Raw genomic sequence first — 16,370 nt, 5'->3', positions numbered from 1 at the left:
CCAAGTTTTGTCACAATGCCTCTAGTTGGCGATCCATTTCTAGATAGTACTCATTATTTCTAATCTTATTTAAATTTTCATTTTTTTTATGGATTCCTTCTCATGTGATATACACAATATGTGGGCAGCTCCTTTGCTTTGGTCCCATAGTTCAGGAAGCCAATTTTTCCAGAGCAGCAACACCTTTACAGCATTTTCATTTATCAAGTTTGATAGCTAAAACATGCATTTAGATTCACTTCTTTAATCTAATTTACTTGCTTGTAAGATTCGTTAGACTACATGTTTTTAAATGAGTGTACTAATAATTAAGGTCTCATGCTGACAATAGAATTATAAGCAAATTTGCCAACAAATTGTAGCTCACCATTACTACTTCCTATTAGCAACCTGTGATTGCAAAGTTTGGTTATTATTTACTTAATTGCAAGAACCCATATTAACTTTAATAGAATGACTATTGGAAAAATAGATATGGCTCTTTTACTTAGAACCTTCCTCATAAACTGTTAAATGGCTACAAAACTTTGTATTTATTTACTATGTAGAACACAAATGGCAATTTCAAATAGAGTTTTCCAGAAAGGAACTATTCCCTCCCCCCCAAAAAAATAGTGGTAGATGAATATATATGCTGCTAAGGTTTTCCAAAAGTTTAGCCCTTGAAAAATCGAGCAATTATCCAACAAGCCTTGGAAGATGATATATTAAAATGTTTCAAAGACCTCATTATAATGAATTTTTTATTTAAAAAATGCAGTTGTGCACATTTTTTGGACGACATTTTTAAATGCATCAGTGTGGAAATTTGGATGTATTTGTTTTCTTTTTAAAGACATTTAGCATGCACTAGTGATGGTGATTCACAGCCTTTTGTTTGGTATTTAAAACAGCGGCAGGATGATTGAGTGTAAAGGAAAGGTCTGGATGGAGATTCCTTGGTGTGGGAGATGAGCCATTATAGTGATATCTCTTGTGACAATCCCAGAAGGAAGAACACTGATCCATGCAGCTATAACCTCTGGCAAGAAGTCTGGAAGTTGCAACAAATTGGATTTGAAAGCAAGATTGTTTTATCATACCATCTCATAATCATTTTTACCATTGGCTGTCGTCTTTGTGTACTACATAGTGCCTAACAGCTATTTCCTATTCCTCTATCATTTTTTACATGAAATTGTTTTTTATCGTACTTAACAGTTTAGTAGGAGATTGCAGCAGATAAGACTTCTTTCTTTTTTCTTCTTTTGGCGATCACTTGTAGTCGAGTAAGATTGTCTTCCATGGAAACAAACTTAAAAGTGAGTCCATAAGTGACTGTGGAGGCCAATTCTGGATCCACACATCCTTCCACAGTGGGGACATAGGTTTCCATGCAGGAATTGATCATAGTGAGATTCGCCGAATGTGCCTTCCTCTTAGCTCGTTTCTCCTTTTTGCCCTGGGTTCGTGCTTCTTCAGAGTCCACAACACCTTGGTATCCACACCACCACATAGTTTACATTAAAAACTTTTGTGTTGAGTTGGTATCTTCTCATTCCAGGGATCAAATTGGTAACTTCTGATGTCTGCCTACTAATCAGGGCTGTCTTAAGCATATGTGACACTGGGGTGCAAAGATCTGCCTGGCGCTCCCGCCCCCCGGTTGCCCTGTCCCAGGCGCGCAGGAGGGCAGAGCTGGCCGGCCGCCTCAGTGCCTTGCTGGCTCGGTCGCTCCCGAACTTGCAGCACAGAGCCTCCGGCAGCAGAAGAGCCTGCCACAGTGCTTCGGCCGACGGACGGGCTCTTCCCAAGAGTCAACTCTCGGGCTCCAGACTCGGCCTGGCACCCCCGAGAGCCCGGTGCCCGGGTGCCCCACACCCTTAGCGCCTATGGGTAAGACAGCCCTGCTACTAATTCAAAATTATTCAAGGGTTGAATACAGAAGGATAAAGAGACACCAATATTTGTAACTCAAGTAGTAATAATAGTAATTTATAATCTGCTTTTCTGAATGTCCACAGTGTAGCCTGATCATAAAGGTACAGCTGTCTACTAGTTTTTAAAAGCAGGTAACCAATAATATATAATATAACCAACAGATTAAACAAAGCAAAGACATTAACATCAGATGGTGAATGTTGTATAAAGCTTCAATTCTTATTTGAGACTGAGGAGAGATTACAATGAATTTCCTTTTTATTAAGAAACATTTTCACATAGCACTAAAAATGTAGTTTGACTGTATAAGATTAGGTAGTACTAGAGAAGGTTAAGTGTTGCACTTGAAAATAAAAATAGACTAAATAGCATTTACATCTTTGCAAAAGATAGCAGGGGATTTCTGGATTGTTCCTATTGGTGTGTAGAAGGGAAGAGAACCTCAATTACTCTACTTATACCGTTCTTCCAGTTAAAAGTTACTTCCTAAAATTGCTTGCACAAATAGTTAACAAGTGAATATAATTCTAAGTGCATTATAATTAACTCTCCCTAGAGAGTGCACAATTTTTTGTGATTGTTGTAGCTGACTTTAAAAAATATCTTCTCTAAATCCTGAAGACGCACTTGCATTGTTAAATTCTGGCAGCAATTAAATTTATCTCTAGCTTTTCACTAAACATATCTTTGGTAAAGGATGAAAGTGATTATGTGGTTCAGTGGTTTGAAAACTCCTTTGGGTATGTTTGGAGAGTCTTGCATATTTTGCATCCTCTGCCTTGAAAAGTTTATATGCACCAAATAGCTGCAGAAGCTTTGTCATATTTAGCTACCAGAAGTTACTAGCTGAGCAGCTACTTCCTTAAGAGTTAGCTTGATTAGCAGATTGAAGTAACAAGTACTTCAGCAAGATGTCTGTAAACTGCATTCATTAAAATATGTGTAATTTTGCTAAATGCATCTAAAATACTTTAGCATAAGTGGAGCATATGCAAATTTGGTCAGCTTGTATTGTAGTAATTAGGATTGGCACCTCAGGATTCAATAAGTCTGAAATGGACTTCAAATGGTAAATATTAGAGGCCTCCTTGATTATGGGTTGCCCAGAAATATATATTAGTCTGCTTTATGTACTGTTCCCTCTGCAAATATCCAGTAATAATAATAATAATAATAATAATAATAATAATAATAATAATAATAATAATAGAATCTGCTAAGAGGAAATTTATATTTTTATAGCCCGAACAACAGTATCCATACACAAATGAGAAAACCCACATATTTGAAGAAGTACTATAGAAACATTAAAGATGTTTTATGCAGCAAGCAATGTCAAAGCAGAAAAATGTGACGAGAGAAGGTCCATAAAATCACAGGTTAGTAAGGCAAGCAGAAAAAGTAGGAATAAAGAATAAAGCCTTCAGAGTGCAGTAATGGGCATATCACAATAGATGAGAAAAGGTATTGGAACAATGTATAAGGTTACTGCAGATGAGGTCAGGAGTTTCACTTAGAGATTAGAATGGTGTGTGTTAGGAAAATTAGAGCACATAGCAGCATGGCACCAAGTTAAAAATGGAAAATAGTAATAGATGGCAGAGACAACTGGCAGAGATGATCTTAGTGATAGAAAAGCGGGGGGGAACTGGCATATGGGAAATCGTAGAATTGTGGGTAGATGTGGTCATCTCAAGTTTAGTCCTATGTAGCTTAGTCACCCCTAAACATGTTGATGTTTCTTGGTTCTGTATGAATGGGCAACTACAGCATGGGACCATCTCAAACTCTAGTTTAAGAAGAACTTAAGACATTCCTTTCTCTTTTCTCGGGAAGATTTTTATGTGAATATTCAGTGGGTCAAGTGAGTGGTTGCCTATATTTTCTCCCAATAAGGTTCCATACAAGGGTGCAGAACAATGCACAATGTTGTTGAAGTGTTGCGTTATCCTAGGTCTGGACCACTATCATAGGGCTATTTTTGCAAACACACTTTAGTTTTTTGTCTGGAATACAAAATTCATCCAACAGCTTAAGTGGAAATGTATTTAAGATTGTGCTAATCCGTAGAGAGACACATAATAAAAAAGAACGGTCTGAGTTCTCAGATTCATTTCATAGATATAACCTACGTAGCATGGATACAACTGTGGGCAGAGCCCATCTTAAAGCATTTCCAGTGACTTTAGCAGAGTAGCACTCCGCATAATTTTCAGTGCCTGTAATTTACAAAGAGTGAAGAATTTCTGAGCTTTTGAAGCCGCACTAGTTTTGACCTTTCAGTTCCTGTGAGCTCAGCAAAAGGTTGCTGATTAATTTTGCCCCTTAAACTGTGGTAGCTGGGTTCTTCATTCCTTTTTTAATAAACAGGCCCAATTTTAATGCTGCTGACTTAGATGTAATAAAATATTCTTTGTGCTAGGCTTCCACTGTATTAATAAAAGGATCTGTATTAGCAGTTTACAACTAAATGGCATTGGAACATTCAGCTAGCTTGCATTAAATCAATTTTATAGGACGACTGCTTTGTCTTGTCTCACACCTGGTATTTTTCAACCTTATGGGACAAACCTGTTTCTAAATAAGCATAGAAAGAAGGGTGTAAGTAACACGTTTTGGAAGACCTTTCCACAGAAAGATCATTTACTTCCAATGCTTGTTTTTATTCTTAATACCGTAAATAAGTGTGACAACCAGAGTAATAATAAAGCTGTTACCCGGTGTGGAGTCAATTTACAGCAGCACAGTAGTACTCTTTTCTTCTTAATGAGGCATAGTCAAAATGTGCAACAATAAATTGAGTGACAAGTGCTGGCATGTGAGCAGTGGCTGAGAAGGATGAACCGAAGTCCTACAGACAATTGCACAACTTTGGCATATCCGTTTGCTATATGGTTGCAATGTCTACTTATACTATGTCATTGCCACATGTCAGTTTAGCATACCTCATGTGCAGGCCCATACAAAACTCCTTATTTGTGGCTTGAAGAAGCATCCACAACAAATCGGAGATCTGTGGCTTCAAGTTTGGTTGCATATGCAGGTCATTAGGTCTTCATCAGAGGCTCACTTCAGAGCACTTCTTCCAGTAGAAATACAGAGGGTGGCTGCAGGACAGAGGACCATTTTCAGTAGCCCATTACGGAATACTTTCCCCAATGAAGCAAGCCCTCTTTCTGGCACCAGATCATGATTTTTCTTTATCCCCAGGCATTTAATTGTGGATGTTTTCTTGTCTGCTTCTTGCTGTTTGCTAGTTTGTTTTTGATAGTGGGTCATACTGTAGTCATGTGAAGGGTTGTAAGTTTTAACTTTCTAGATATTTATGTATGACTATTCTTAGGTAGTTTGACTTTTTGTTGTATGTATTTTGTATGCCTTTGTTGTATTGTAGTAGTAGTAGTAGTAATAATAATAATAATAATAATTTATTTGTACCCTGCACATCTGGCTGGGTTTCCCCAGCCACTCTGGGCGGCTTCCAACAAAGATTAAAAATACATTAAAATATCACACATTAAAAACTTCCCTGAACAGGGCTGCCTTCAGATGTCTTCTAAATGTCAGGTAGTTGTTTATCTCTTTGACATCTGATGGGAGGGCATTCCACAGGATGGGCGCCACTACCGAGAAGGCTCTCTGCCTGGTTCCCTGTAGTTTTATTTCTAGCAGTGAGGGAACCGCCAGAAGGCGCTGGACTTCAGCGTCCGGGCAGAATGATGGGGGTGGAGATGCTCCTTCAGGTATACTGGGTATATACAGGTATACATGTGTCTCAAAAACCTTGTGGTGTATGGTTATAAATGTATAAAGGAATCATCATCATTGTACTATCCAAACCTACAGTAAGTGTACTTACTCAGATGTGTGGAGGAATATAGCTTGCTGCCATTGGTTCATCCATCACAGTATGGTCTACAGCAGGCATGGCCATACTCAGCCCTCCAGATGTTTTAGGACCACAATTCCCATCATCCCTGACCATTGGTCCTGTTAGCTAGGGATGATGGGAGTTGTAGTCCCAAAACAGCTGGAGGGCTGAGTTTGGCCATGCCTGGTCTACAGAGATGGCAGCAGTTTTTCACAGTTTCAGAGAGGAATTTTTCACAGCCCTACCTAGAGATACTAAGGATTAAACCTGTGACCTTTTGTATGCAAAGTGATAGACCTTTCCTTGAAATCAATCATACAGTGATAGTTGAAAAATTGATTGGCTTCACATGATCAACACATGTTTGAACACTGCGTGTCTAGCAGATATCTGGAGACTTGCCCTTTTAATGCTATAGTGGAACTTTCCCAGGGGTAATTCAATGATGAACTTGCATATCGCTTCCAGTCAGTTTCCTCTTTGGACATTACTGTGGAACTACAAAAAGTATAAATGTAAAGCATTTATGTACCTGCTGATTATTTCTTCCAAAACCTGAAGCCTCTGTCAATCTAGTTAAAAAAAACTTTTTCCACAAAAAATTATACCATTTGATATTAGGGGGGGGGATCTCAAAGCGGTTTACAAATTTTAGTACTAACTGCTTCTTTTTTGTTCCACATATCTTAATAGAAGGAAGTCCAAATAGACCAGTGCTTCCTCATATTCATCTGAACAATTTTGTAATAGTATACAGTAGAAAAGGATTCTCATGAATGTCCTTCAAAAATTATGTCAGGAACTGGGAGCAATAGAGTAGGCTGTAAAATGAACTTTTAGAATATTTTAAACTGAGATAACTAGTGCTAAAAAAAAGTGGTAGCTCTTTTTCCATTATCCTTCCACTTTATAAGAAATGGTTTCATGCCATTTCTTTCAAGAAAGGACTTTTTTCCATTATGTGATTCTAAAAACGAACTACAGTCTTCAGCTTTGCTGTTTTTAAAAGTCTTTGTTAGTAACTTTGGTTCCCAATTCATTACTGCAGTCAAGTAGTTCAGAGCCTGGTGCAGGAGATAAACCCTTTGCAAATGAAGACAGCATCCATTTTCCTTATACCTCAGGCCACACTGAATTGATTGCGGTAATAAAATGACAGCACCTTGTAATATACTGACGGCTTTTTAATTTGAAAACTAGCTCGAGCCTGATTCAAAGCTTGTTTAAAGCTAATTTATGGCTTGCGTAATTTTCAGCCGAATCCAGGGTAAAGGATGATGTATGAAAACTGATAAGAGTTAACATAATATATTCAAATGTATCATGTTGCAGAGAGAGAAATTTCCTTTTTTCAGAAGCATCATTTTTTTTTTAAAAAAAAGTATGTTTTTGTGCTATGTACAAATATAAATGTAAACAGTAATTGGAAATTTCATAACGTTTATTTTATATGTATCATTTTTATGTTTGTAAGACCTATACTTGTGGTGTACATATACATTATTCCTTAAAGAACCATGATTGCACCATCAAAACTGACAAAGGTTTAGTGCTTTCTTATTGTCATAGTCATTAGAAATGGTGGAGGCCTAGCACACTTAGAGATACACCAGGCAATGTCTCCTGCCACTCCCCCATTTTCTGCTCCTTACTATTTGTGTCCCTTTGTGTGTTTGTGGGACCTTTATATGGGTTGGTTGGTTGGTGGGTGGATGGTGGTGTCTATGAATGTCAATATATTGGTCACAGTATAGTGACTCTTTGTTATGTAATAGTGTTGACTTGATATTGAATAAAACTTACAAATTTAAAAATGCCCCGGACCCACCAAAACGAACAAACAAATAACTTCAGTGTTATCATACATCCTTAGGTTTGGGCTGACTTGTATTGTCTTTTAATGGACCCCTCAGAGCCTACTCACTAAGTTTTCTTGCTATGCGTCCCGTTGCTCTTTCCCAGCTCCTGCCAACCTAGCAGTTCGAAAGCATGCCAGTGCAAGTAGATAAATAGGTACTGCTGTGGCAGGAAGTAAATGGTGTTTCTGTGTACTCTGGTTTCCGTCACTGTGTTCCATTGTGCCAGAAGCAGTTTAGTCATGACCTGGAAAGCTGTCTGTGGACAAATGCCGGCTCCCTCAGCCTGAAAGTGAGAGGAGCGCCACAACCCCATAGTCACCTTTCACTGGACAACCATCCAGGGATCCTTTACCTTTTTACTGTGACCTGAATAGAGGTGAAAGGAGTATTGTAGCATGCTATTACTCTTTTTTTCCAGATGCAGTTACCTTGAGAGCTTTACGGTTTAATATTACTTAGCACTTCATACATCCAGATTTTATTTTCTGCCTGCAGACCGTTCAGGATTAATTTCACATTTGTTGTCTTCCATTGATCATCAGCACTTCTCTGTGTTATGTATTTGAGAATTCATTCAATCAACTTGCATGGAGGCTTTTCTATTCCCTTTTTCCGTTGCATTCCTGTCCCTCCTAGAAAAGTAGCTTCTGAAGCTCCAAGGACGCTGTGTGGTGAAATTCAATGATATATGGGGGGTGCAGCCAGAAGGGGAAAGGTAGCAAACCCGAAGTCTTGGGTGAGGTGGAGTGGAGGAGCATTTTTGCACGCACACAGAATCTTTCGCTTACTTTTGGTTAGCAGCCACCAGTGTAGGCATTTGACACTCTTAAAAAGTTGCTAGTTATATGGTTTCTAGCTAGCAAACATTTTCAGGCCATAAAAGTAATCCATAGAGTTAACAATATTCTGTGTGGCATAATCACCAAGAATAAATTTACATAGCTGTATTCCACTTGTTTTTTGTGTGCCTTGTTCCGTACTGGGTGGCGTGCAAGGAATGCAGGTCTGCACTGGAAATAAGGCCTGCAGAGGTTGTTAGACGCAGGAGAAGAGAGGCTGCAGGAACTCAAAAGTGGTAGCCTGAACTCAAATAGGGGATGCTAAGATGAGATCCAATTTACTTTGAGTGAAGGCCGTAGGACAGTGGTAGAGCAAATAAATTGTATGCAAATGGTCTTTTTAGTACCTCATCTCTCCAGGAAGGGCTGAGAAAGACTCCAGTCTGAAAAATCTGCTACCAGTCAGAGTAAACAGCATTGAACTGATAGACTAATTTCCCCCGAAATATTTTCTACATTATTCTGTGTTGTTCCTGAGATGTAGAGGGGTGTGCAGTGCACTTGTTCCATTAGTGCAAGGATTTGCACTTGCACAACAGAACTTCTCTCCACGTGTGCCTCATGCCCTTCTCAGATCTGCTGTGGAGGATTAGGAGAACATCTGTAAGGGTCATACAGGGGATGAGAAGGATAGAATGTTCCACTGTGCTAACAAATCCTTGGAACATCTGCATAGCACTCTGGATACAACCCACAATTTTTTCTTGAAAGGTTAAAACTCTTATCCTGTAACAGCAATATCTTCTATTAAAAAGATACACGGTAGAAGATATACAGTCTTCAGTATGCTGCTCAGAAAATATGACTCTCTCTTGTAACATTACGTTGTTTAAGCAACAAAACAAATAGATTGAATAATTATGTAAGGGATATTTCCATATACAAGTGAGAGTTTTGCCATAGAATGATGCAAATGAAAGTATTTGTATGGTACTAAAGCTATATATTTATGTTTATAAAATTGTCCTATACTTTTAGTAATGCTGGTTTAGCTCCATTGGCTGAAAGGAAGTTAGTGGGGTTGTTGATGCTCCCCCTGCCTTAGCTCCCAAGCATGTACGAAATCCATACAAACAAGCATGAATGCTGGTGGTATAGTTGTATTCCATGTATAAATTTATGTATGTTCCATGAATGAGATTTGCTACATTGGCTCTGTGCAGACAAAATTAGCATCCTAAGATTTGGTTGGGAAAGAAATGCAAAGGATTAATTGGATAATCCTACATTTTCAAATAGCTGACAAGACGTGTGGAACGAGAAAGTGTTTCTGACAGTGTTGGTGTTAGCAAGAAACAGATATCTGTAACTGCAGATCCACAGGCAGCTGGATCTTCTTATGTGTGTGGATCATTCTGCTTCACTTTCATTTGAAGCCTAGTTTATGTGTGTCACAGTTTGGTCGAAAACAGTTGATTGAACAGCACTGTCATTAAAACCTGCCTTTTATTTTCGGAGTTGATTCTTTATGGGAAGGGGGAAAGCTCAGCAATGCATCACCTGATTTCTTTCTAATGAATGACTGCATGGAAGTAAAGTGATTAATCACATGTGCATAGCTTGCATTCTTTGTAATGGCATCTAAAACTTGGAAAGGACCAGCGCAACAAACAACCGCCTTGTCGCAGATTAATATTTTTGTTCCAGATTTGAAGTCAACCGAGGAAGCAGAACTGTTAAAACTCTCATTTTTCTTATGCACACTGCAGCTGGATGTCTATAGCAACCAGTAAGCTGCAAGAGCATCCTACTAGCATTCTCTCACCCAGATAATTCCTACATTTCACTCTGCTTCCATTTAAGGGGCTGGGGGACTTCATATAAAACTCTAAAGTGTTGAAGTCTTGTACATTTCTTACAGGGCGCTTCTTTCTGAAGATCCTGTTTCTAGTAGAATATACTGGTATTGCAAACTTTGCATGAAGAAATTCAGGTCATTAATAAATGCAGAAACTATCAGGAGGCCATTAAAAGTCTTATAATGGTAACTAGAAGTTATATTATACTTTTGAGCAGTAAATCTCAGAGGTTTCCAATTTCTTTACAATCATGGAACCTGTAGCAATAAATTGACATAGTAGTAAAGTTCCCCCCCAGTCCAGTTTTTTCCCCTTGTGCCTTCAGTCTTAACATGGAGTGTTAGCCACAAGTACAGCTTGAGTTCCTATCAAGTTTTATTTCTATGGCCAATTCAGATTTCACTCAGAAACTCTAGAACAATTGGGGGAATGGATTCTTCTTAATATCATTAAAGTAATATGCAACATTTAAATACCATGTTTGTTCAGTACTTCCTTGAAGTTACTTGTTGAACTATGTATTTGAGGTTCAGAGGGAAAATACCTAATAACTATATTCTAACTATACATACTGTATTCATGTTCCTTATACCACGGGGTGGGATGCAGAATTCCCATGTTTCATGCGTAATGCTTTGATTAAACAGTGGCTAAATGGTTTCAGTTTAACAGAAAGGGGGGAAATGAAGCTTAGAATATATTTTCAAAATATAGAGATTTGTTGTGTCCATACCTTCAGTCACCTCAGCACACTACTGAGGAGTCTATTTGTCTCTGTTGCACTCAGGACTCCGAGCCGTCAAATGAGGTGGTATCAGAGGCCTCAACTAATGTTGTACCCTCCACCTCAAGAAGTAGCTCTGAACAGCTGGTATCGGTGGCACAGACATATCCAGAAGAGGTAGGACATCCCGTGTCTATTCTGTTAATGAACTGACTATTGGACTCTTAAGAGGTTTTCTCCTATTCTTATTCATTATTTATTTTTGTATTGGTTTGATTCTGTTTCAAGAAAGCAGTGAAACTAAACCACGTGTCAGGCTTCCCAGAAAGTGACTATCCACCTATAAAACAAGTTCATGTGCTGCAGTAAAATTGGGTGAATTCTACCATTTAGGAAGGCTGTTCTTTCTGCTCTTTCTCTTCTCAGGTATCCAATTTTCCAATACTTGGTAGCATGTAAAATCAATTTCTGATGTCCACAGTAGTCACATAGGTTCACTCATATAATGTTGCTTGAGTAGACCCGTTTTTGGAGATGAAATTACATGTCATGAAAAAGCTAGCTCAGAGGATTTTACTTAGTAAATCTATCCACATAGATTTCAGAATTCTGATGAAATGTAAGCTTGGCAATGACTTCTGGCTCCCATAATCTTCTCACTTAGCCAAACTCTTAGCTTTCAAAGTATAATAAAAGAAGTCACTGAAATAATGAAACTTCAATCTATAGATTTAGGGCTAAAATGCGCAAGTAAATGTGCTAAAACAAATTGAGCACCAAAGGAATTGTTGAGTAAGAAGGAAGAGCAACATTAAATAACTCTAAAATTCCTTCCAGTAGCACCTTAAAGACCAACTAAGTTAGTTCTTGGTATGAGCTTTGGTGTGCATGCACACTTCTTCAGATACCTGGTCTGAACAAAGACATTGGATTCTTATTTCATTATACATGACAAAGCCATTTTTCACCTTCTCACCCCTTGCTTTTTCCTGTAAGACCTATTGCAGTCGTTAAGAGTCGTCAACAGGCTCATCACAGCTATCTGCCAATCACCCATTCCTACCACCCTTCTGAGTAATACCCCTCCCCACCTTCTCACTATATAGAAGGGTCTGGTAACTTCTGTTTCAGTGTATCTGAAGAAGTGTGCATGCACACGAAAGCTCATACCAAGAACTAACTTAGTTGGTCTTTAAGGTGCTACTGGAAGGAATTTTTTTATTAAACTTTGGTTTTATAAACTGGAGTGGATTAACTGGATAGGTCTCTGTTGGAAGTGAGGGTTTGGGTTGTGCACAGGGACTTTTGTGTGCAAGCCGTCTCACCTACACTCAAGCTTGTCTGGATAGAACTGAATAGGAACTGACCTTTCTACTCTATCCTTAACCTCTCTCTACTACTGTTAAGTGTTTGGAGCTATTAAACAACAACAACAACCCTGAAGCCACTAAAATGCAGTTGCTGTCCTGTCCTGTTCTCTCCCTTCGCTAGAGGTTGTATCATTCTCCTCATTCTAGCTCTGTCTGATGTTGGAGTTCCTTGTACACGGAAAGCTGGAATTGGCAATTGCTGCCTATCATCCTTTAGGCTTGTGGTTTGGCCTCCTTACATTTCCTTGTTTTCTCTCCAGGACTATAATTGAAAAGTTCCTCACTTAAAATTCTTACCTTTGAGAGACTAGAAAACAGGCCTTTACACTGTTGGCCTTCATTCTTTGTGCTTAGTTATAGTTGTAGCCGTTAAAGCTGCAATATTGGATGGATTCAACAGGTTATTTTTCAAGGCAGAAAACTATTTTAAATGCGTGTGGTGTTTTCTGTGTGCAAATTAATGTTAAAAAGAGCAATGCAACTAAACACCCGTTGCCAAATGCACAGATAAAATCTTTACCCCTTCCAGTGATCATATGCCCCAGCTTAGTCTATTCTACCCTATTGTCCAGTTAACAAAATAAATGGGTAGAGAAAGCAACTTCTGCATGGAACTTTTGGTGTGCATATCCCTGGATTCAACCAACCCATAGAATTTAATCTTCTATTTCACAATCGTATATACTATTTCATAATCTGCATAGCTGCATTGTGAAACAGAAAATGACTGCATTGTGGAAAACTGGTATGCATATGCTGTTATTTTGGCTTTCTGCATGCAACTTTCATATACAAGATCTGTGCAAAACATGAAGGCTAATCTAATGGGAAAGTATCAAAGTATATTTTTGACTCTGTTCCTGGTCTAATAGGCATTCCGTGCTTGTGGCACTGCAACCTCTTCACAGCAATAACGGATTATGCTTTTTAATGGGTCATCTTCCTAAGTTAGCACAATTAAGGGAAAGTAGCATATAAATAAACTACTATTGCTAATAATGATGTTACGCACTCCGCAAGCAGCTTATAGCCCAGTCCTGTGCTGAATGAAGCATGCCTCAATCCGTTGAAATCAACTGGGCTTAAGCGTACCTCCTTCTGCACAAGGTTTGGCATATTTCCTTTGAGACATTTTATCTCTTATATTAGCCTTTGAAAGAGGTGGAAACATTTGGTTGCATTATTGCAGATATGGGCAAATATTTTTTAATCTGTATGTATAGATGGCAGCTGTTTAATTATTTTATTTTAATTTTTTACCACTTGTCACATCTGTTCCTTAACAATCAGAATGTGTTAAGCCTCCTTTGCCTTGGTGATATTTACAGCAGAAACCAGAACTTGCATTAATAGATTTTTTTTATAAAAAAATTGAAGACACCAAACATTATTTTTTTACTTGTTTTAAGTATTGCAGTCATTAGACTGCTTAAATTCATACTGCAATTTCTTCTTTGACTGGCCTCAAACTTTGGGCTACTGCAAGGACCTGAGATGTTGATTAAAATGGTTGAAATAGATTCTACTGTGAATAAAGAAGCCATAAAACATTCAAGATGGGAAATGTGCAAATATTGGTATATTGCAAATTAGTGTGTCCTACACTTACAAAGGTTTTCAAAATAATACAGTGAATTCTGCATGATGCCTTCTACAGTTCTAGTATAATAATTGTTGCTTTGGAGAAAGTGTTTTTGACGGCTACTGTAAGATTCCTTTATTTAGGGTTTGCCAATGGTTATAATTAGCTTATGGGTGGTCATTTTTTGCATTCTTGGAGCATTTTCTGATTTGGGCTGCAGCCTCCAGATACAACCTCTGGTGGTCATTTTCTCTAATTCAGTTGGTAGCACAGGGCTGGGGAACCAGAGGCACTTCAGATGTTGCTGGACCACAACTCCCATTATCCCTGGCTATTGGCAGTGCTAACTGAGGTTGATGGGAGTTCTAAATCTGTAGGTCTACAGGTTCCCAACCCCTTCTGTACTAGGTACCATCAGGGTGGATTTGATTTGATTTAAATCAAATCGATTTAAATCATAATTTAAATCACTAGTCAGTAAGACTTGATTTAAATCACTAGTCAGTAAGACTTGATTTAAGTCATTTAATTTTTTTTACAGAAAGACTCATTCTTGCTGGTATAATCTTAATATTTACAACCAGATGAAGGTTTCATTCTTGGAATAATAAATTTTCAGAGTAGTTTTTACAGTTATATCAAAAATTACTGATTTGGTTATATTATTAGAAATACATAGACAGATAATTATGAAATTATTGTGAGGTGTTCTTTATATTAAAAAAATACCTCTACTGGGTTCTATATTTCATTAAAAGGTTTAAATGCATCTGGAGATTTACGGTTTAATGAATTAAAGAGAATCCCATGATTTTTCCAGCCATTCTAGTTTCAAATATATATCTTAACGTTTCCAGTGGTGAGCATAAACCAGTCTGGCAATCAGTAGAGCATTCCATACCACATTGGGTTTCTTTCTAGATGCAAAACCTGGTATAAAATGAATAAATTATGCACATAGTTCAAGCTATATTACAGGGGTCAGCAAACTTTTTCAGCAGGGGGCCGATCCACTGTCCCTCAGACCTTGTGGGGGGGCCGGACTAGATTTTGAAGAAAAAATGAACAAATTACTATGCCCCACAAATAACCCAGAGATGTATTTTAAATAAAAGCATTTATTTAGAAGGTGATTGGGCCAGTTCTGGGCCCCGGGTCTTAGTTTGCCTACCCATCCTATATTAGCCTTTTTTGTAAAATGCTTGGGTTTTGGAATATATGCACCATATGAGAAAGAAGTGTACAGTACAGTGCAGATCAGTTTGGTTTCAGTACAATATGATAAGTTACTGTTTCCAACATTATAGATCTTATTTAATTTTTTTAAGTGTTTAATCCCTTGCCCCCACTCTCTCCCCCTCTCTCAACATTGAGCTCAGCCTTCCAGTTTCAAAAAAGCAAACACCAAACTTTTGGAGAAATTTCCCTCTGTAGATCCTTTCCCCAGTTTTGTTGAGAACATTTCTCATCTGCGGCCTTAATGTGTATTAAAATAGAATATATTTCAGATAAAATCTTTGTGACTTGATACAGAGCACACACTAAATTTTATATCCCATTTCATGGCTTGACCATCATGTGTTTATGATATTCTTTAACTGCTTGCAGTCTGCAAAAAGCCAACATTCCCTTCTTCCTTTAAGTTATGCAGTTTTCCTGCTCTTCTCTTCCTTTCCATTAATGAAAATGTTAAAAAGCAAACACAAATCCCAGCTACAAATCCTTGCCCCATTATTTCCACTGTAAGGCCAGAACACTAAATTACAAAAACTAATAGAAAGCTCAATAATGATTATATTTACAAAATGACTTTTGAAAGCAGTATCTGTTACGTTCTGTACAGCATGATAACACTTATTTCTTGTTGTAATTTCTGCTATTGTTTCATACTGTTTTAAATATTCTTCTACACTGGTTTATGGGTGTAACTAATTGCTACATTCTGCTGGTTTGATTACAATCACTGTGTGCAATTTTACAATTCTGGTACCAGTACTGGAAGATGAAGGTATTTCTTTCTAGTATTGAGTGGAGAATACAAATAGCGCTGTACTGCCCAAACTTGATTTTACTGTGCGGTTCTGAATATAAATTTTCTACATCTGTTGTGGTAATATTAGAACAGATCACAAAAAAAACTCTATAGAAGTGATTGGAAATTGGAAGACTTAATTTTTTGGTGTCTACACTATTTCCCCCAACATGCAAATTACACACACTACTCATGAACATTACTCTCTTAGCACATTGATAACCACAGAATTCACATGTGCTTTCTTGACAATTCACTGCTGCTATGAATCCCTTTCTCAGCTGAACCTGTCAACAGCCCCATAGCATGTCAACAGCCCCATAACTTAGAAACCAAGCTTTTTAAAACAAAAAACAAAAAAACATAATATTCCA

General features: G+C 37.9%; 1 protein-coding gene across 7 annotated transcripts in view; it reads left to right on the top strand.

The window, feature by feature from the left end:
* Positions 1 to 16,370, top strand: part of PHF14 (PHD finger protein 14) — a 136,600-nt gene that overhangs the window by 86,417 nt on the left and 33,813 nt on the right. For 4 of the 7 annotated variants that reach the window (XM_081882809.1, XM_081882813.1, XM_081882808.1 and 1 more), the window contains one exon: positions 11,076 to 11,189. The exons of 2 other annotated variants lie outside the window; for them this stretch is intronic. In XM_081882809.1, the coding sequence (XP_081738935.1) occupies positions 11,076 to 11,189 (114 nt within the window). Of the gene's footprint in view, positions 1 to 3,162; positions 3,238 to 11,075; positions 11,190 to 16,370 lie in introns of those variants that run through there. One more of the 7 variants, XM_081882812.1, reaches the window with a different exon arrangement.

The sequence above is a fragment of the Podarcis melisellensis genome (genome assembly GCF_964234715.1).
Source record: "Podarcis melisellensis genome assembly, chromosome: 12".
In the NCBI taxonomy this organism is placed as follows: Eukaryota; Metazoa; Chordata; class Lepidosauria; order Squamata; family Lacertidae; genus Podarcis; species Podarcis melisellensis.
Note: the sequence above shows the minus strand (reverse complement) of the source record. Positions and strands in the feature narration are given on the sequence as shown.